The 21,318-nt window shown below is 57.3% G+C and overlaps 1 protein-coding gene across 1 annotated transcript in view; it reads left to right on the top strand.

Annotated features, from left to right (window-relative positions):
* The window catches only part of tjap1 (tight junction associated protein 1 (peripheral)), a 26,623-nt gene extending 8,105 nt beyond the window's left edge, over positions 1-18,518 (top strand). Inside the window, 19 exon segments of the mRNA XM_030107015.1 lie at positions 5,992-6,058; positions 10,216-10,245; positions 10,465-10,489; positions 10,492-10,550; positions 10,552-10,572; positions 12,559-12,642; positions 14,985-15,036; positions 15,099-15,149; positions 15,152-15,225; positions 15,227-15,370; positions 15,372-15,406; positions 15,408-15,616; positions 15,619-15,662; positions 15,739-15,778; positions 15,781-15,975; positions 15,978-16,036; positions 16,038-16,142; positions 16,145-16,252; positions 16,254-18,518. Of these exon segments, the coding sequence (XP_029962875.1) occupies positions 5,992-6,058; positions 10,216-10,245; positions 10,465-10,489; positions 10,492-10,550; positions 10,552-10,572; positions 12,559-12,642; positions 14,985-15,036; positions 15,099-15,149; positions 15,152-15,225; positions 15,227-15,370; positions 15,372-15,406; positions 15,408-15,616; positions 15,619-15,662; positions 15,739-15,778; positions 15,781-15,975; positions 15,978-16,036; positions 16,038-16,142; positions 16,145-16,252; positions 16,254-16,367 (1,516 nt within the window). The 3' untranslated portion in view covers positions 16,368-18,518.
* The last annotated feature ends 2,800 nt before the right edge of the window (positions 18,519-21,318 follow it).

Here is a 21,318-nt window from a genome sequence, read left to right as displayed (position 1 = left end):
TGCAGCACTGAGCTCCAGACCGGTCTCCAGAGGCCTTCAGGGGCTCTGCTCCGTCTGTTGTTCTGCTGGGCCTGGAGCCGGTCCTCTGGAGCCGGTCCACTGGAGCCGGTCCACTGGAGCCGGTCCTCTGGAGCCGGTCCACTGGAGCCGGTCCTCTGGAGCCGGTCCACTGGAGCCGGTCCACTGGAGCCGGTCCACTGGAGCCGGTCCACTGGAGCCGGTCCACTGGAGCCGGTCCACTGGAGCCGGTCCTCTGGAGCCGGTCCTCTGGAGCCGGTCCACTGGAGCCGGTCCTCTGGAGCCGGTCCTCTGGAGCCGGTCCTCTGGAGCCGGTCCACTGGAGCGGTCCACTGGAGCCGGTCCACTGGAGCCGGTCCACTGGAGCCGGTCCTCTGGAGCCGGTCCTCTGGAGCCGGTCCACTGGAGCCGGTCCTCTGGAGCCGGTCCTCTGGAGCCGGTCCACCGGAGCCGGTCCTCTGGAGCCGGTCCACCGGAGCCGGTCCACTGGAGCCGGTCCACCGGAGCCGGTCCTCTGGAGCCGGTCCTCTGGAGCCGGTCCACTGGAGCCGGTCCTCTGGAGCCGGTCCTCTGGAGCCGGTCCACTGGAGCGGTCCACCGGAGCCGGTCCTCTGGAGCCGGTCCACCGGAGCCGGTCCACCGGAGCCGGTCCTCTGGAGCCGGTCCTCTGGAGCCGGTCCTCTGGAGCCGGTCCTCTGGAGCCGGTCCTCTGGAGCCGGTCCTCTGGAGCCGGTCCTCTGGAGCCGGTCCTCTGGAGCCGGTGCAGACGGCGCCTGGTTGTCATGTGTGCTGATATATGTGATACGAGGGGGGACCCAAAAGTTCCCGGACTGTAGTTATAACTTTTTATTTTTTAATCTTCGCAATGATTTGAAACGGTCACCTTCAAAATCCTCTCCTTTGGCTTGAATACAACGCTGCACCCGAGATGTTCACTGTTCAGAAGAGTCGCCATGACCGTGCGTAACTGTGCCGGAAAGATAGAACTTCGATTTTCCCTCCCCCGCCTGTATGCCTGTCTTACCTTTCCGCTGCTGCTCCAGTTTCATCTTTGACAACAAAAAGCCGTCGCCCGGGGCCAGACCAGGGGAATATGGCGGTGGGGAGGCTGGCTGGTCACGGTTTTAGTCCAAAAATATGCTTTACGCACAACATTTGATGCTATTTCTGTGCGTAACGGGGCGTCCTGTGGTCTGCTGTCTGCTATGATGAGGACATTTCCGGGAGCCTTCGTCTCACTGCTTCTAATAACCGCCTGAGGATGATCTGTCTGGATCTCTACAATACTCCCATCACATCTGCAATGTCATCAAAAGTCCTGCGTGGATCTACCAGGACTCTTCTTCAGTTTTTGTGACGTTTTCCTCTGTTCTGGAAGTGGATTGTTGTCCTCTGCGTGCCTGGTCTTCCTGATGTAATCTGATTACTCTTAAAGGGCCCAAACCACTCAGACACCTTAAGAATCCTTCTTAAAGAATGTCTGCAACATGGTGAGTGTTTCTGCCGCTGTTTTCCCAATAAAAAACAAAATGTTGTGACAGAGCACATATCCGTGGATATCTGCCATCTTGAAAAACCGAAGAGCGGGGTGTCACTCTGTCAACACAAACAGTGACTGTCAGCTGACCGCTTCACGGGGGAAGACCAAACCTGGCACAGTTATGCATGAGGCTATCCTGTAGCGACATCTAGCGGCCAAAGTCGGAAATTCATTGTATTTTTTTATTAATAGAATCAGTCCGGAAACTTTTGGGTCCCCCCTCGTATATGTTCCGTTTGAATTTACTGTTCGGCGCGGTTGAGAGGAGCGCCGGTCCAGAGAGCTGCGTCTAGAGACCGGGGCGGGGTGGCCGTCGGGGGCGGGGTGGCCGTCGGGGGCGCGGTGGCCGTCGGGGGCGCGGTGGCCGTCGGGGGCGGGGTGGCCGTCGGGGCGGGGTGGCCGTCGGGGCGGGGTGGCCGTCGGGAGGTTTGGGAGGTTTGTTCCGGCTGGCGGCCAAAGCCCCCCCCCCCCCCCACTCTCACGGCCCTTGTGTGTCCGCTCTCCCGGTATACTATATATTTGCTCTCGCTCTACGAGTCGAAGCACCCCCCCCCCTTCATATTATCGGATAAAACGGGCCTCCAAATGAAGCTCCCGGGCTGAGTTTCACCCCACACCCCTGTCTACAGATCTAGATCTAGATCTGGATCTAGATCTAGATCTGGATCTAGATCTGCAGCTCTACGCCGGAGCTGCGGAAGCCGCAGTGTTGTGTGTTTGACTCCCGATGCTGACGCTCGGTTCTGGATGCTGCTCTTGGGAATAAACATCCTTTCGCTCCCGAAGCGCCTCTGGAGTGATGCAGACACGTCGCACAGCAGCCCGTCGCCGCGGACAACCGCTCAGGCAGACCGCGAGGTGAGAGAGGGACGCCTGAACACGCCGCTGCAGCGCCGCGCCGCGCCGCCCGCCGCGCCGTGCACGTGGGAATCGGGCCTTATGGGCAGCCGATAAGATCAAACATATGGCGTTCAGAGCGGCGCAAATATGAGCGGACGCCGTTGGCCGAACCAGACGCTGCTGCTTCACCTCGTTCTCATGTTCTCCACCCTGAAGCTCGGTCCGCCAGGAGAATGGATCTAATGGATCTACGAGGGGGGTACCCAACAAAAACCGAATTTGATTATAACTTTTTATTTCTGACATTTCAAAATAAAACACCACCGTCGCCTTCAAAATATTCCCCATCTGCATCAATGCAGCGCTCCAGGCGCGTCTCCCACTTGACGAATGCGTCAGCAAAGTCGTGCGTAATGATCGCCTTCAGGACCTCCTGCGATGTTTCTGGCACCTCCTCCACGTCTGCAAGCCGCCGTCCCTTCAGCCCCTTTTTCAATTTGGGGAACAAGAGAAAGTCACGGGGGCCAGATCCGGCGAATCAGGCGGATGGGGGAGGAGATTCATCCCATTTTTCGCCAAGAACTGCGTGACGCGCAGCGCTTTGTGCGCTGGCGCTCGGTGGTGGTGGATCCACCGGCTCCACTCCGCCACGACGCTCCGCTTCCTCCTCACATCCTCACGGAGCGTCGTAGGACTTCGATGATTTACAGTCTGACCTGGAGGGACAGACTGGCTGTGGACGACACCCTGGACAGCCAGGAAGCAGCTCAGCAGCGTCTTCACGGCTGAGCGGAACCTGACGGCTGTCTTCGGCGAGGGGATCCGTGGTGCTTCCTCTGGCTGGACTGCTGCTTGGTCTCGGGATCAGACCCGCAGCTCCACGTCTCGTCCCCGGTCACGACCTTCGACAGCAGCCCGGCGTCGTCCTCCAGCTGCTGTTTGATCAGCCGGAAACACGTCCACGCCGGTGTCCTCCTGCTCCGGTGTGAGCAGGCGCCACCATTTTGGCAGAGACCCGGCGCGGCCCCGAATCCTGGTTTATGATCCTCTGGCAGGAAGTCCAGGAGCCCCCGTCAGCTCAGCGACCTCTGCAATGCTCCTGCGTCGATCTGCCGTCACAGCCGCTTCAATTTCCCCGACAATAGCGGCCGTGCGGGAGGTGGAGGGTCGTCCTGGTCTCGGCTGATCCTCAGGGGACGTCTGGCCTTTCTGGAACCGCCCGGACCACTCATGGACCTGGTTCTTCCCCAGCGCTTCATCCTTGTAGGCTTGCTGCAGTAAAAGCAAAATGTGATGTTTGCGCTGCTCTGTCTTTCGCTCACTGTCGCCATTTTGGAAAAATCGCAGACCGCCGCTGCACTGTTAATATAAATAGCGCCTGACAGGCGTGTGTGTCACCCTCGGGGCTCAGATTTTCTCTCAGGTGTGGACGAGGCTTACCTGCAGCACGTCTGACGGCCAGAAGCCGGAACTCAGTATTATTATTGTTTCTGACCAAATTCCGGTTTCTTTTGGGTCCGCCCTCGTACTTTACCCAATCAGAGGAGACCTGGAGACTGAGGCAGCTGCAGGACCGCCTCCATCACTGTGCTGACCCACAACACAACACAACACTGTACTGACCCACAACACAACACTGTACTGACCCACAACACAACACAACACTGTACTGACCCACAACACAACACTGTACTGACCCACAACACAACACAACACTGTACTGACCCACAACACTGTACTGACCCACAACACTGTACTGACCCACAGCACAACACTGTACTGACCCACAACACTGTACTGACCCACAAACACTGTACTGACCCACAACACACACTGTACTGACCCACAACACAACACAACTCTGTACTGACCCACAACACAACACAACACTGTACTGACCCACAACACAACACAACACTGTACTGACCCACAACACAACACAACACTGTACTGACCCACAACACTGTACTGACCTACAACACAACACAACACTGTACTGACCCACAACACAACACTGTACTGACCCACAACACAACACAACACAACACTGTACTGACCCACAACACAACTCTGTACTGACCCACAACACAACACAACTCTGTACTGACCCACAACACAGCACTGTACTGACCCACAACACAACACAACACTGTACTTGTGTTGCATTGTGCGTCTGCTGCTTTGTTCTTTTCTGATCAACATTGTTTGTTTATCATCATTATTCTTTAACCATCAATTTAATTTGCTGAAAAAACTCGTGTTTTGTCTTCTGTCTCGCTACATTTTGGATGTGCAATTATCATAATGTGGTGCTTCTTTAAGTACTGTAATAAGATATCTTTTATTACTTTTCTAAATTAGTTTACAAAATGTAATAGTCTGGATTACAAAGTCGATCTTCCAGTCCCAGCTGCTGTTACTGTGGACGCCACTAGATGGCAGCAAACAAGCTTCAGCCACAGAGACGCTGCTCCTCAGGAGCTGCAGGCTTCACTGCTGGATCCCAAGTGACTGTAGAGTACTTTGAAGAGCTGGGGGGGGGGCCTGGTGGGGGGTGACTGGGGGGGCTGGTGGGGGGCTGGTGGGGGTGTACTGGGGGGCTGGTGGGGGGGCTGGTGGGGGTGTACTGGGGGCCTGGTGGGGGGCTGGTGGGGGGGGGGCTGGTGGGGGTGTACTGGGGGGGCTGGTGGGGGTGACTGGGGGGCTGGTGGGGGGGCTGGTGGGGGGTGCTGGGGGGCTGGTGGGGGGGGGGGCTGGTGGGGGTGTACTGGGGGGGCTGGTGGGGGTGACTGGGGGGCTGGTGGGGGGGCTGGTGGGGGGTGACTGGGGGGCTGGTGGGGGGTGCTGGGGGGCTGGTGGGGGGGGGGGCTGGTGGGGGTGTACTGGGGGGGCTGGTGGGGGTGACTGGGGGGCTGGTGGGGGTGACTGGGGGGCTGGTGGGGGGGCTGGTGGGGGGTGACTGGGGGGCTGGTGGGGGGGGTGCTGGGGGGCTGGTGGGGGGGGGGGGGCTGGTGGGGTTGTACTGGGGGGGCTGGTGGGGGTGACTGGGGGGCTGGTGGGGGTGACTGGGGGCTGGTGGGGGGTGACTGGGGGGCTGGTGGGGGGGCTGGTGGGGGGTGACTGGGGGGCTGGTGGGGGGGTCTGCAGCTCAGGGCTCCTTCCTGTTGCAGTGGGAGCAGAGCAGCAAAGCATTGTGGGAGAATTCAGCCTCCTGCTTCCATCCTGGTCCGACGGCGTCTGAGGCTCAGCAGGCCTTGGTAGTCGGGCTCGGTCCCCTTCAGCTGGGGTTTGAACCCCGTGCCTTGCTCAGTGGAGCCGGGCGTCGTGCCGCAGCAGTAAACCCCCGACTCTAGATCCGTCCCGGTCGGGTTCTACAGTGAAGAGCTGCTGGAACGCCGTCGTGACCAGAGACTGTTGAGCAACGCCGGACTGACCCTGCTGGACGCCCTCTGGGGCCTCGGAGGGTTGATGGTTTAAAACCCTGTTTCTCCAGAGAGCTCAGTCTGTGGACCGCTTCAGCAAGACTGACCTGACTGTCTCACCGTCGCAATCTGTGTGTGTGTGTGTGTGTGTGTGTGTGTGTGTGTGTGTAGACTGCAGAACAGCTACACAGCGTCTCAGAGGGCCAATCAGGATCTGGAAGAGAAGCTCCACGCTCTGGTAAGACTCACCACTGAGTGTGTGTGTGTGTGTGTGTGTGGTGTGTGTGTGTGTGTGTGTGTGTGATGTGTGTGTGTGTGTGTGTTTGTGAGTGAATTGGGTGGACCGTCTCCTCGCTTGGGGGCGGAGCCTGAGCTGGTGAGGGCGGTGGAGAGGGAATGGAGTCCCCCTTGGTTCTACTGGGGACTCCATGGTTCTACTGGGGGTCTTCAAGGCCCACATGGGCAGCGACCAGTGAGACCTGGAGGGGGGTCAGGACTAGGCTGGGTATCGATTTGAATTTCCGAAAACGATTCGATTCATGATTTTTGATTTCAATTCGATTCTTGACGATTTTTTTTTCTTTCAGTTAAAGCTCGTGTCCGGAGTTTTGACAGAAAGAGGTTTTTATAATCCACCAAGGAAGAGAGGACAGGAGGACAGGAGGACAGGAGGACAGGAGGACAGGATGGGAGCGGCCGACGCTGTGGTTCTCCGCTACTCAGTGCTGATTGGTTGAAGCTGCAGCACTACACTGCTGCACCGTGTGGTCAGCGTCGGTACTGCACGTCCACGTTTCTACGGCGCTCACAGACGAATGAGACGCAGCGTTCAGCGGATTTCGATGTCAGATTGAGTACCTGCTGCGCAACGAGCGTCCAGGTTGGCAGGTCCGGTGCTTCCAGCGCCGCCGCCATGATGGTTAGTACCGCGAGAAGTCACATGACACTGTGGGGGAAAGACGCATCAATAGATGGATTGGAGGGTTTTATGAATCGATGTCGGGCTGTTAAAAGGAGAATCGATTCGTTAGACCCGGACCCCAGGCAGGACTCGGGGCCTCCCTGGTCTGAACCGGCCCCAGGCAGGACTCAGGGCCTCAGGACTCGGGGCCTCCCTGGTCTGAACCGGACCCAGGCAGGACTCGGGGCCTCCCTGGTCTGAACCGGCCCCAGGCAGGACTCGGGGCCTCCCTGGTCTGAACCGGCCCAGGCAGGACTCGGGGCCTCCCTGGTCTGAACCCAGTGGTCTGTTATTGGACTTCTGTTCCAGCCTCAGCTAGTCCAGAACCAGCACCATGTTCCAGCACAGGGGGTCCACAAGACCACTTGGCACCAGGACAGCCCTAGGTCAGAGGTCAATGATGGACTTCTCTGTCGTGTCATCTGACCTCTGACCTCTGACCTCGTGTCTGGCCCCCAGCAGAGAGGAGCAGAGCTGTTCCTGGTGGATCAGGAACCAGACCTGTTGGAGGGTCTGCTGGGACCGTCTGGTGGACCCTCAGGGTTTTCAACTACCACCTCCAGGAGAGCTGCTCTCAGGTCCCGAGGGACGCTGGGGACATGGAAGTCCCAGTGGACCATGTCCTCCACTGTGGACCAGCTGCTGGGAGGCGGTGGTTCTCCTGGTCTCTGGTCTCCAGGTCTCTGGTTCCTGCCGTGGTGGAACCCAGACCCCGGTGGTGGAGACAGGAAGTGAGGACCTGAAGGAGTCCTGGAGAGTCCAGAAGCACCGGACAGGAACCGGCAGAACCTGAGAACCGCAGCCCGAGAGGCTGTGGAGGAAGAACCGGGTCTGGAGGACTTCAGGGGGACATGGAGGAGGACTAGCTCCGTCAAACCGTCGGCGCCTCAGGAGGGACAGCAGGTCTAGAACCCTGTCCTCAGTGGAGGAGGAGCTGCTGTCCTCCATGGGGACATTAGAGGACGGTGGAAGGAAGACTTCCAGGACCTCCTGGACCACGTCCCCACATCTTCCTGGACGAGGCAGCGTCTGAGGACTCAGAGGAGGACTGAGGTCTCAGAGGAGGATGAGGTCTCAGAGGAGGACTGAGGACTCAGAGGAGGACTGAGGACTCAGAGGAGGACTGAGGTCTCAGAGGAGGACTGAGGACTCAGAGGAGGACTGAGGACTCAGAGGAGGACTGAGGACTCAGAGGAGGACTGAGGTCTCAGAGGAGGACTGAGGGACTCAGAGGAGGACTGAGGTCTCAGAGGAGGACTGAGGACTCAGAGGAGGACTGAGGACTCAGAGGAGGACTGAGGACTCAGAGGTGGACTGAGGACTCAGAGGTGGTTGGTCAGTTCCTGGGTCTCAAGGCTCCGGGGGTGGATGAGGTTCTCCTGAGTCCCTTCAGTCTCTGGATGTTCAGGACCGTCTTGTTGCTCGTCTTTGGACCAGGGCGTGGGGGTCGGGGACTGGCAGACCGGGGTGCTGGTCCCCTGTTAAAAAAGGGAGACTGGAGGATGTGGTCCAGCTATAGGGGTCAGACTCCTCAGCCTCCCTGGGACAGTCTAGTCCAGGTCCTGGAGAGGAGGACTCTCGGACCAGGAGGAACTATGTGGTTTTCGTCTGGTCCTGGAGTCCTGGACCAGCTCTCGACCCTCCACAGGGGCTCAGGGCTCGTGGGAGTTCATCCATCCAGTCCACATGAGTTTTGTGGACCTGGAGAAGGTTGTCGGACCGCGTCCCTCCTGGTGTCTCGTGGGGGGCTTCAGGAATCAGAGTCCGGGGGCCCCTTGTTCAGGGCCGTCCGGTCTCTGGAGGACGGAGCAGGAGTCTGGTCCACATTGAAGGCAGTCAGTTGGACCTGGTCCTGGTTCATGTTGGACTCCAGCAGGGCTGAACTTTGGTACCGGTTCTGTTCAGAATCTTTATGGACAGAAGTTCTAGGAGCAGCCAGAAGCCAAAGGGGGTCTGGTTCAGGGACTGGGGGCCAGAGGGGGTCCGGTTCAGGGACCAGGGGCCAGGGGCCAGAGGGGGTCTGGGCCAGGGGCCAGGGGCCAGAGGGGGTCTGGTTCAGGGACCAGGGGCCAGAGGGGGTCTGGTTCAGGGGCCAGGGGCCAGAGGGGGTCTGGTTCATGGGGCCAGGGGCCAGGGGCCAGAGGGGGTCGGGCCAGGGGCCAGGGGCAGAGGGGGTCTGGTCAGGGACCAGGGGCAGGGGCCAGAGGGGGTCTGTTCAGGGACCAGGGGCCAGAGGGGGTCTGGTTCAGGGGCCAGGGGCCAGAGGGGGTCTGGTTCAGGGGCCAGGGGCCAGAGGGGGTCTGGTTTCAGGGGCCAGGAGCTGGAGGGGGTCTGGTTTGGGGACCACAGGGTTCGTCTCTGCTTTTTGCAGATGATGTTCTCCTGTTGGCCTCCACGGAACCTGGACCATCCATGCACTGGGCAGTTCACAGCCAAGTGTGAAGCGGACAGGGATGAGGATCAGATCCTCCAAATCCGAGGCCCTGGTCCTGGTCCTGGACCAGAAGAAGGTGCTCTGTCCTCTCCAGGTCGGTGGAGAGACTCTGGTCCAGGTGGAGGAGTTTCAGTACCTCTGGGTTTTGTTCTTGGGTGGAGGAGAGACTGACAGGAGGGTGGAGGAAGGGTGGAGGAGAGACTGACAGGAGGGTGGAGGAAGGGTGGAGGAGAGACTGACAGGAGGGTGGAGCAGTGATAAGCAGTGAAGGAAGCTCTGGATTCACCGTCAGTCACGTTCCCCCCTCACCTCTGGTCCTGATCTGGGTCAGAACCCAGGACTAGGTCCAGATGCAAGAGGCTGAAAGGAGCTTCCTCTGTAGGGGGACTGGACTCTGTTAGAGGACAGGGGGAGGAGCTATGTCAGCAGGGGGAGGAGCTATGTCAGCAGGGGGAGGAGCTACGTCAGCAGGGGGAGGAGCTACGTCAGCAGGGGGAGGAGCTACGTCAGCAGGGGAGGAGCTATGTCAGCAGGGGAGGAGCTATGTCAGCAGGGGGAGGAGCTACGTCAGCAGGGGGAGGAGCTGGGGTGGAGGAGCAGTGAGGAGCTCAGCTCCTCTTTAGCATGGAGCCTCCCTGAGGAGGACATCTGGACATGTCCCAATGGGAGGAGGACACAGGGAAGACAGGACAGGATGGAGGGACTATGTCTCTGGGCTGGACTGGGAACGCCAGGAAGAGTCTGGAGAGGGAGGTCTGGAGACGGGAGGTCTGGAGACGGGAGGTCTGGGCGTCCTGCTGAGACTGCTGTCCCTCAGACCTGGTCCTGGATAAGCGGTGGAAGATGTGTGTGTGTGTGTGTGTGTGTGTGTGTGTGTGTGTGTGTGTGTGTGTGTGTGTGTGTGTGTTGTCTTCAGACTATTCACACCTGCTCTTTTCCTCTCATGCTGCTTTCTGATTGGTGGATTCATCTTCATCACATTCATCATCCTCTTCATCAGGCTGCTGTCAGCCAGACCTGGGTTCATGCAGTACGGCCTCCACCTTCATCCCTCCAACCCTCTCATCCTCCACCCTCCCAATCCTCCCCTTCATCCCTCACCCTCAATCCCCTCACTCCTCATCCCTCCCCCTCTTATGTCTGTCCTACTGCTCCATGTCTCTTCTCCTCCATCCCATCATGTTACCTCAGTGTTTGCTGTGCGATCTGATGTCTTCTGCTTGGCTGGTAAGTTTTGCTCCGCCCACAGCTGAGGAAGGTGGAGCGGGACAAGAGGCGATGGACGTGGAGATCGTGGAGCTGACCAACAAGCTGCTGGACGCCAAGACCACCATCGGACCGCCTGGAGGAGCTCAATGTCAGTTACTCTACTTACTCTACTCTACTCTACTCTACTCTACTGTGCTCTACTCTACTCTACTCTACTCTACTGTGCTCTACTGTGCTCTACTCTACTCTACCTCTACTCTACTACTACTGTGCTCTACTGTGCTCTACTCTACTCTACTCTACTCTACTGTGCTCTACTCTACTCTACTCTACTACTCTACTGTGCTCTACTGTGCTCTACTTACTATACTCTACTACTCTACTGTGCTCTACTCTACTCTACTACTCTACTGTGCTCTACTATACTACTCTACTCTACTGTGCTCTACGTGCTCTACTCTACTCTACTCTACTCTACTACTCTACTGTGCTCTACTGTGCTCTACTCTACTCTACTCTACTCTACTCTACTGTGCTCTACTGTGCTTACTCTACTCTACTCTACTGTGCTCTACTGTGCTCTACTCTACTCTACTCTACTGCTCTACTGTGCTCTACTCTACTCTACTCTACTCTATCTACTGTGCTCTACTGTGTCTACTCTATACTCTACTCTACTCTACTCTACTGTGCTCTACTGTGCTCTACTGTGCTCTACTCTACTCTACTCTACTTACTGTGCTACTGTGCTCTACTCTACTACTACTACTCTACTCTACTGTGCTCACTCTACTCTACTCTACTCTACTCTACTGTGCTCTACTGTGCTATACTCTACTCTACTCTACTCTACTTACTGTGCTCTACTGTGCTTACTCACTCTACTCTACTTACTCTAACTGTGCTACTGTGCTCTACTCTACTCTACTCTACTCTACTCTACTGTGCTCTACTGTGCTCTACTCTACTCTACTCTACTGTGCTCTACTGTGCTCTACTCTACTCTACTCTACTCTACTCTACTGTGCTCTACTGTGCTCTACTCTACTCTACTCTACTGTGCTCTACTGTGCTCTACTCTACTCTACTCTACTGTGCTCTACTGTGCTACTACTACTCTACTTCTACTCTACTGTGCTCTACTGTGCTCTACTCTACTACTCTACTCTACTCTACTGTGCTCTACTGTGCTCTACTCTACTCTACTCTACTCTACTCTACTGTGCTCTTACTCTACTCTACTACTACTACTCTACTGTGCTACTGTGCTCTACTCTACTCTACTCTACTACTCTACTCTACTGTGCTCTACTGTGCTCTACTCTACTCTACTCTACTCTACTCTACTACTGTCTACTGTGCTCTACTCTACTCTACTTACTCACTCTACTGTGCTCTACTCTACTCTACTCTACTCTACTCTACTGTGCTCTACTGTGCTCTACTCTACTCTACTCTACTCTACTCTACTCTACTGTGCTCTACTGTGCTCTACTCTACTTACTCTACTCTACTTACTCTACTGTGCTCTACTGTGCTCTACTCTACTCTACTCTTACTGTGCTCTACTGTGCTATACTCTACTCTACTCTACTCTAACTCTACTCTACTGTGCTCTACTGTGCTACTACTACTCTACTACTACTCTACTCTACTGTGCTCTACTGTGCTCTACTCTACTCTACTCTACTGTGCTCTACTGTGCTCTACTACTCTACTGTACTGTACTGTACTGTACTGTACTGTACTGTACTTTAGTCCGATAAGGTTCATTAGGTTTTTTGTATCCATGGTTTGGATTGGTGTACTCAGGCCAGAGGGATTTTTCCTACCTTGACATGTTTCGGCTGCCAAACCCTGTATAGATCAGCCGACCAGACAACATCACGACACTTCTGAGGACGGCTGCAGCCTGGCAGCCGAAACATGTCAAGGTCGGCAAAATACCCTCCGGCCTGTGTACATGAATCCAAACCATGAATACTGTACTTTACTGTACTCTACTGTACTGTATGACTGTATTGTGTTCTGGAGAGACTTATAACAGCCCTACTGCTTTTTCTCTCTCTCTCTGTGTGTGTGTGTGTGTGTGTTGTGTGGTGTGTGTTGTGTGTGTGTGTGTGTGTGTGTGTAGGAGCGGTACAGACAAGACTGTAATTTGGCGGTTCAGTTGCTGAAATGCAACAAGTCACATTTCAGGAACCACAAGTTTGCAGATGTAAGTCGATCTGGTGTGGTGTGGTGTGTGTGTGTGTGTGTGGTGGGTGTGTGTTGTGTGTTAGGGATGCACATGGTTAACCGTTTAACCGTTAACTGATAACAGGAACTTTGACGGTTAATACTATCGGCCCCAGCTGGAGGAGCTCTCCACAGCGCCGAGCGTCTTCCTGCAGCTGGCGTTACGTTGCAGATATCAGTGACGGCGCTGCAGACGACTCCTTCAGTCACTGATTAATTCCAGGAGCCTTCATGTTGTACAGTCGGAGGGTGTGTGTCTTTGTGCGCATTGACGCATGTGGCACAAAACCGGCGTTACGTTGAATATTATGTTTTATCTCCAGACGCCGCGGGTCGTCCAGATTCACAGTGAAATGGTTCAGTGTGAAGCCGCAGCATCCAGATCAACATTAGCTCCATCAGAACTGTTTAAAAATCAGATTTCAGAAGCTAAAACTTTGTTTAGGAAATTAATCAGAACACAAAAGAATCACCAGCGCGCTCACTCTCCACATCATTTAAAAACAACAGGAGATGATTGAAGCCTCCAGTGCTGTTAGTATATCTAAATCTTGTAGCTTTTCTTACATTTTAGATGAGAATTTGCTGTCATTGTAAATCTGCAGTTCAGCACCGGACAGCGCCGAGTCCGTCTCTCACTCGGAGCCACATTTCCGTGTCGGAATGGAGGGACGTCTGCGTGTCGGAATAGCGGTATTCCGGAATGGTGATGTGTCTAAACGGCGGTGCGTCGGAATGTCGGGCGGCAGCATGGAGCCGCTCAGCAGGGCGTTTAAAGTCGTCCTGCTTCGCGTGGCTTTGGAGCCTCGGCTCCCCGCTCCACGCTGTGCGTTCAGGCGCAGTGTTCCACACATCCTCCACAAGCTTTTCCGGCTCTACAGACTGTTTCTCTGCTCCTTTATTACAGATTATTTAGAGAAAATGAAGCACATATATTGTCAGTATGTTATCATTAATAGTAAAGTTTATTTAGCCATTTTTTTCTTTTTTCTGAATGGCGGGGCGGCGCCGGAGCGACTCCCCCGGCAGACCTTCTCCTCCCTCCAGACAGGCTGCTGTCTCCGTCCACGAGATGCCGTCACTTTTACCGTCATGTTCTGTTTTCTGTGGCGCTCTGGCGATGCGTATACCGGCGCCACCTGCGCGCAACGCGGTCACAAATTCTGGCTGCTGCGCGGACGTCCGCAGATCGGTCCGCGCAGACTCAGACCAATGCGCACACACACCCGCGACGGGCCTTAAATCTGATCGGTTAACGGTTATTAACCGGTTAAAGGGCGTCGCTTAACGGTCATAAAAAATATATAAAATGTGCATCCTAGTGTGTGGTGTGGTGGTGGTGTGTGGTGTGTGTGTGTTGTGGTGTGTGTGTGTGTGTGTGTTCTTGTACTACCCAAAAGTAAGGACCAGAATTCGTTTTCACCAACAGAGTGAGGACATTTTTTCCGGTCCTCACTTTTCGACAGACCTTTATTGACCTTTTGAGGTTCAGACTTGGGTTTTGATTAGGGTTACAGTTGGGTTTAGCTCAGGGTCAGGGTCAGGGTCAGGGTCAGGGTCAGGGTCTGGGTCAGGGTCTGGGTCAGGGTCTGGGTCTGGGTTCGGTCTGGGTCAGGGTCTGGGTCAGGGTCTGGGTCAGGGTCTGGGTCAGGGTCTGGGTCAGGGTCAGGGTCAGGGTCTGGGTCTGGGTCAGGGTGGGTCTGGGTGGGTCTGGGTTCGGGACTGGGTCAGGGTCTGGGTCAGGGTCTGGGTTCGGGACTGGGTCAGGGTCTGGGTCAGGGTCTGGGTTCGGGTCAGGGTGGGTCTGGGTTCGGGTCTGGGTCTGGGTCTGGGTCTGGGTTCGGGTCAGGGTCTGGGTCTGGGTTCGGGTTGGGTCTGGGTATGGGTCGGGTCTGGTGGTCTGGGTCAGGGTCAGGGTATGGGTGGGGGTCTGGGTCTGGGTCTGGGTTGGGTTGGGTTGGGTCAGGGTCTGGGTCTGGGTTCGGGTCTGGGTCTGGGTCTGGGTCAGGGTCTGGGTCAGGGTCTGGGTCTGGGTCTGGGTCAGGGTCTGGGTCTGGGTCTGGGTTCGGGTCTGGGTTCGGGTTAGGCAAGTTTTTGATGGTCCAGGTTCGGGGCTGGAAATGCATTATGTCAATGAGTGTCCTCACAACGATATGAGTACAAACATGTGTGTTTGTAGCAATACAACAGGTACTAACTGGAGTGTGTGTGTGCGTGCGTGGTGCGTGGTGCGTGCGTGCGTGCGTGCGTGCGTGTGGTGTGTGTGTGTGTGTGTGTGTGTGTGTGTGTGTGTGTGTGTGTGTGTGGTGTGTGTGTGTGTAGGTGCCCATCGGAGCTGCAGGACATGTGAACAAACACATGAAGAACAGTCTCCCTGACAGAAGCCCCGCCCCCACCGACGGAAGCCCGCCCTCTGTGAGAGAAGCCCCGCCCTGTCAGAGAGGAGCCCAGCCCCCGGCGCTCTGGACGCCGACACGCTGAGCCTGACGCGGGCGACGTGGTGCCCACGGCGGTGATCGCCCGGGTGCTGGAGAAGCCGGAGCCGCTGCTGCTCAACTCGGCGCCAGTCCAGCAGCGCCTGCCGGCCCGTGGCCGAGGACGTCTTCGTCCACGTGGAAATGACGGGCGCCGAGGCCCGGGCACGCCGGGACGGCGCGCAGCACAACGGGTCCTGCCGCGGTCAGGCCGGCCCGGAGGAGGAGGGGGGCGGGGGCCTCCGCGTTCGAGAAGCTCAACCCAGTACCCGCCGCCGCCGCCGCCGCACCCGCTCTACCCGTGGGCGCAAGGTCATCGAGTCTCGTCCGACGACACGGTGAAGATCCCCAAAGAACTCGCCGCTGCCAACTGCACCTACGCCACGCGGCAGGCCATCTCCCTGAGCCTGGTGCAGACGGACGGCAGAGCGCGCCCCCGCCAGCCCGCCTCCTCCGGGCCCGGCCGGCGGGACGCCGCCAGCGGGCGCCGTCCAGCCAGTCCAGCCCCTTCAGCAGCCCCCCACAGGTAAGCCCCCCGCCACGCCCCCGCCGCGCCGTCACCGCCGTGTCACCGCCGTGTCACCGCGTGTCTCCGCCCCCAGGCTCCCAGCGCGCCGGCGTCCTCGGGCAGCTCGGAGGAGGACTGCTGGCCAACTGGCAGCGGATGTTTGTGGAGAAGATGGCGCCGGCGAGCGACGCACGCTGATGCACCGCACGTCGTCTCAGCAGCGGCACGGCGCAGGAGCTGCAGGGGAGGCGGGGGCGGCGGCGGCGGGGCGGGGCCTCCCCCTCCGACCGCCGCCGCGCCGCCTACTCCGACGGCGAGGAGTGCGCGTCCGCAGCAGCTGGACGCCCAGCCGCGGCTCCAGCCTCGACACCGACACCGACACGAGCCGCGGCCCGGCCGCCGGCACGACGCCGCCGGGCGGGCGCCTACGAGCCCACGGAACCAGAGGCTGACGGCGGCGGCGGCGGCGGCACGGCCATCGCCGGGGCAACGGCGCCGGGGAGGAGGGGGAGGAAGAGGAGGAGGAGGAAGAGGAGGAGGAGGAGAGAGACGTTCTTCCTCACAACCTGCCTGTCATCTCTCCCCGCCTCCTGAACTTCGACCCGCCCACCAGCCGCCGCACCGCCGCGGCCTCAGAAGAGCCCCAAGAGGATGGGCGTGCACCACCTGCACCGCAAGGACAGCCTGACCCGGGCCCAGGAGCAAGGCACGCTGCTGGACTGACGCCACACCAAGCACAGGATATAGCCATACTGCACACACACACACACCACACACACACACACACACACACACACACCACACACACACACACACACACAGTGCCTCTCTGACGTCATCTGGAGGCTGTCATGTGACAGCTGATGTGTAAGCCCCGCCCACTGTGCACCGCCTGAACCCTGACTGTAAACCCACTGTACACCATGACTGTACCATCTGACTGCACACCGTGATTGTAATCTGACTGTTCACCCTGATTACACACCGATTGTACACCGTGACTGTACCATCAGACTGTTCACCCTGATTACACACCGATTGTACACCGTGACTGTACCATCTGACTGTTCACCCTGATTACACACCGATTGTACACCGTGACTGTACCATCTGACTGTTCACCCTGATTACACACCGATTGTACACCGTGACTGTACCATCTGACTGTTCACCCTGATTACACACCGATTGTACACCGTGACTGTACCATCTGACTGTTCACCCTGATTACACACCGATTGTACACCGTGACTGTACCATCTGACTGTTCACCCTGATTACACACCGATTGTACACCGTGACTGTACCATCTGACTGTTCACCCTGATTACACACCGATTGTACACCGTGACTGTACCATCTGACGGTTCACCCTGATTACACCGATTGTACACCGTGACTGTACCATCTGACTGTACACCATGATTTTACACCATGAGTGTAAGCCGACTGTTCACCGGTCTGTGCACCATGACTCTACAGCGGGACTGAACACCCTGACTGTACACCGATTGTACGCCCTGATTATACATCGACTGTACACCCTGACTGTAACCATGATTATACACCGACTGTAATCTGACTGCACACCCGATTCTACACCTGATTGTAACCTTCACCTGAAGGCTCTTCAGAATGTAACCATCAACAGTTTTTTTTGTTGTGAATCATAGCATCAACGTGCAGTTTGAGGTTTTTATTTAGTTCTTTCAGTTTTGTCTGCTGACCTTAGGGTCAGACAGGTCGTCTGTGGGACCTTTGGGGGTCAGATAGGTCATCTGTGGTGACCTTTAAGGTCAGACGGGTCGTCTGTGGTGACCTTTGGGGGGATAGGTCGTCTGTGGTGACCTTTGGGGTCAGACGGGTCATCTGTGGTCACCTGTGGGACCTTTAGGGTCAGACGGGTCGTCTGTGGTGACCTTTAGGGTCAGACAGGTCGTTTCCTGCTCGCAGTAAAGTATTGATCGTCTCTTGACGTGTTGATTTGTTAAACTAGTTTTCTTTCTAGACTCTTATTTTAGACCGGAACGTCGAGACCTGTTCCATGTTCCAGCCTGAATCCTCTCTGGACCTCCTGACGGTTCGGTTCTAGGTCTGGCTCTAGTTCTGGTTCTGGCTTTATTTCTGGCTCTGGCTTTGGTTCTTGAACTAATTCTAGCTCTAGTTCTAGTTCTTGTTATAGCTCTGGTTCTAGGTCTGGCTCTGGTTCTGGTTCTAGGTCTGGCTCTGGTTCTGGTTCTAGGGGCTGGTCTTTGGTTCTAGGTCTGGCTGGTTCTGGTTCTAGGTCTGGCTCAAGCTCTGGTTCTGGTGCTGCTGTGAGTGTTTCAGTGCTGGACTGTGATTGGCTGATGGAGACAGAGGAGCCCGAGGAGCTGTTCAGGTGCATCATGGGACATGGAGTCAACCTCAATGTGACACAAAAAACCACGCCCAGAACCACGCCCACACTGCAGAGCCACGCCCACAGCACAGAACCACGCCCACAGCACAGAACCACGCCCACATCACAGAGCCACGCCCACTGCAGAACGTGCTATGGGGAACAGACTCCATATCCCAGCATGCACCCTGCTTCTCTGATCTTCGGCTGAGTCTGAGCTGCTGAGGAACCCGGAGAACAAAGGTCAGGAGGTCAAACTGTGTTCTCACGTTCTCCCACTGCGGACGTTCGGTCTCCAGCAGAACGTCGGATCAGAATCCGCTGTGCGAAGCGGGAGAACGGGGAGAAGGTGCCGTCAGTAGCCCCGCCCCCTTGAGTGTTGCGTCACTTCCTGTTGGTTTCATGTTTCAAGAACAAAGACTGTTAAAATCTACTGACTTTATTTTCCCAGTTGTAACTGATGTATTTTAAACAAATAAAGTATTTTAAATGTAGCTCCGGGTGTCTGGTTGTTCAAGAAGTGACTTTCAGAGGACGTCTTGACAAATGTCTCCTGACGTCCGTCCAGGTTGGTACCAGGGAGATGTCGGTAAATGAACTTTGACCTTTTATTGTGACCTTAATGAAACAGTTCTGATCTACAGGACCAAGAGTCCACTGAGCTCAGTGTCCTCAACAGGTTGGACAGAGAAAGGAAGGGTCCAGAGAGACAGGAAGAGTCCAGAGAGACGGGAAGAGTCCAGAGAGACGGGAGGAGGTCCAGAGAGACGGGAAGAGTCCAGAGAGACGGGAAGAGTCCAGAGAGACGGGAGGAGTCCAGAGAGACGGGAAGAGTCCAGAGAGACGGGAGGAGTCCAGAGAGACGGGGAAGAGTCCAGAGAGACGGGAGGAGTCCAGAGAGACGGGAAGAGTCCAGAGAGACAGGAAGAGTCCAGAGAGACGGGAGGAGTCCAGAGAGACGGGAAGAGTCCAGAGAGACGGGAGGAGTCCAGAGAGACGGGAGGAGTCCAGAGAGACGGGAAGAGTCCAGAGAGACGGGAAGAGTCCAGAGAGACGGGAAGAGTCCAGAGAGACGGGAGGAGTCCAGAGAGACGGGAGGAGTCCAGAGAGACGGGAAGAGTCCAGAGAGCCGGGAAGAGTCCAGAGAGACGGGAGGAGTCCAGAGAGACGGGAAGAGTCCAGAGAGACGGGAAGAGTCCAGAGAGACGGGAGGAGTCCAGAGAGACGGGAGGAGTCCAGAGAGACGGGAGGAGTCCAGAGAGACGGGAAGAGTCCAGAGAGACGGGAAGAGTCCAGAGAGACGGGAAGAGTCCAGAGAGACGGGAGGAGTCCAGAGAGACGGGAGGAGTCCAGAGAGCGGGAGGAGTCCAGAGAGATGGGAGGAGTCCAGAGACCGGGACAGGACCCCAGAGAGTCCAGACACCGGGGACAGACCCCAGAGAGTCCAGAGACCAGGACAGACACAGAGAGTCCAGACACCGGGACAGAACCCAGAGAGTCCAGAGACCAGGACAGACCACAGAGAGTCCAGAGACCGGGACAGACCCCAGAGAGTCCAGAGACCGGGACAGACCCCAGAGAGTCCAGAGGACCGGGACAGACCCCAGAGAGTCCAGAGACCGGGACAGACCCTAGAGAGTCCAGAGACCGGGACAGACCCCCAGAGAGTCCAGAGACCGGGACAGACCCCAGAGAGTCCAGAGACCGGGACAGACCCCAGAGAGTCCAGAGACGGGACAGACCCCAGAGAGTCCAGAGACCGGGACAGACCCCAGAGAGTCATCTGCTCTGCAGAGGAAGACGGTTGGCTGCAGTCTGTCTTCACTACATGATCTGGACACCTCCAGGACTCTGAAGCATGTAGGCAAGATGGTGGTCAGACTCCTCCCCCCTGATCAGACTCCTCCCCCCTGGTCAGGAGTCCAGACAGATGGGAAGAGTCCAGAGAGACGGGAAGAGCCCAGAGAGACGGGAAGAGTCCAGACACCGGGACAGACCCCAGAGAGTCCAGAGACCAGGACAGACCACAGAGAGTCCAGACACCGGGACAGACCCCCAGAGAGTCCAGAGACCAGGACAGACCACAGAGAGTCCAGAGACCGGGACAGACCCCAGAGAGTCCAGAGACCAGGACAGACCCCAGAGAGTCCAGAGACCGGGACAGACCCCAGAGAGTCCAGAGACCGGGACAGACCCCAGAGAGTCCAGAGACCGGGACAGACCCCCAGAGAGTCATCTGCTCTGCAGAGAAGACGGTTGGCCTGCAGTCTGTCTTCACTACATGATCTGGACACCTCCAGGACTCTGAAGCATGTAGGCAAGATGGTGGTCAGACTCCTCCCCCCTGATCAGACCCCTCCCCCCTGGTCAGACTCCTCCCCCCTGATCAGACCCCTCCCCCCTGGTCAGACTCCTCCCCCCTGATCAGACCGCTCCCCCCTGGTCAGACTCCTCCCCCCTGTTCAGACCTCTCCCCCCTGGTCAGACTCCTCCCCCCTGTTCAGACCTCTCCCCCCTGGTCAGACCCCTCCCCCCTGGTTCAGACCCCCTCCCCCCTGGTCAGACCCCTCCCCCCCTGGTCCTGACCACTCCCCCCCTGGTCAGACCCCTCCCCCTGTTCAGACTCCTCCCCCCTGGTCAGAATCCTCCCCCCCTGGTCAGACCCCTCCCCCCTGGTCAGACTCCTCCCCCCTGGTCAGACCCCCTCCCCCCTGGTCAGACCCCTCCCCCCTGTTCAGACTCCTCCCCCTGGTCAGACCCCTCCACCATGGTCAGACTCCTCCCCCCTGGTCAGACCCCTCCCCCCTGGTTCAGACCCCTCCCCCCTGTTCAGACCCTCCCCCCTGGTCAGACCCCTCCCCCCTGGTCAGACCACTCCCCCCTGGTCAGACCACTCCCCCCTGGTCAGACCACTCCCCCCTGGTCAGACCACTCCCCCCTGGTCCAGACTCCTCCCCCCTGGTCACCCAGTCTTCCAGACTCTCCCCTCTGGAGGGCGGTTCCGGTCCACCAGGACCAGAGAACCTCACCACACCAAGCAGTTTCTTCCGGTCTGCACGGCTGCTGAGGTTCCCTCCGGCTCTCTTGCTACTCCAGGAAACGCCTCTCGATGTCGGAAGCGTAGCGAGTGCGAGCTCCTCCTCCCCGGGCGTGCACGGCTCTGCTTTACCAGCTCCTGGGTCGGCCCTCGCTCACAAGCTGATTTTGGGAAACAGTTCCAGTTTCATGCTGTCGACTCGCCGTCGGTCGGTACCGCCTGAAACCGAAGCTCGCGGCTACAGAGACGCTCTGAAT

Source organism: Salarias fasciatus, chromosome 13, assembly GCF_902148845.1.
Source record: "Salarias fasciatus chromosome 13, fSalaFa1.1, whole genome shotgun sequence".
In the NCBI taxonomy this organism is placed as follows: domain Eukaryota; kingdom Metazoa; phylum Chordata; class Actinopteri; order Blenniiformes; family Blenniidae; genus Salarias; species Salarias fasciatus.
This window is presented reverse-complemented; position numbering and strand designations above follow the sequence as displayed.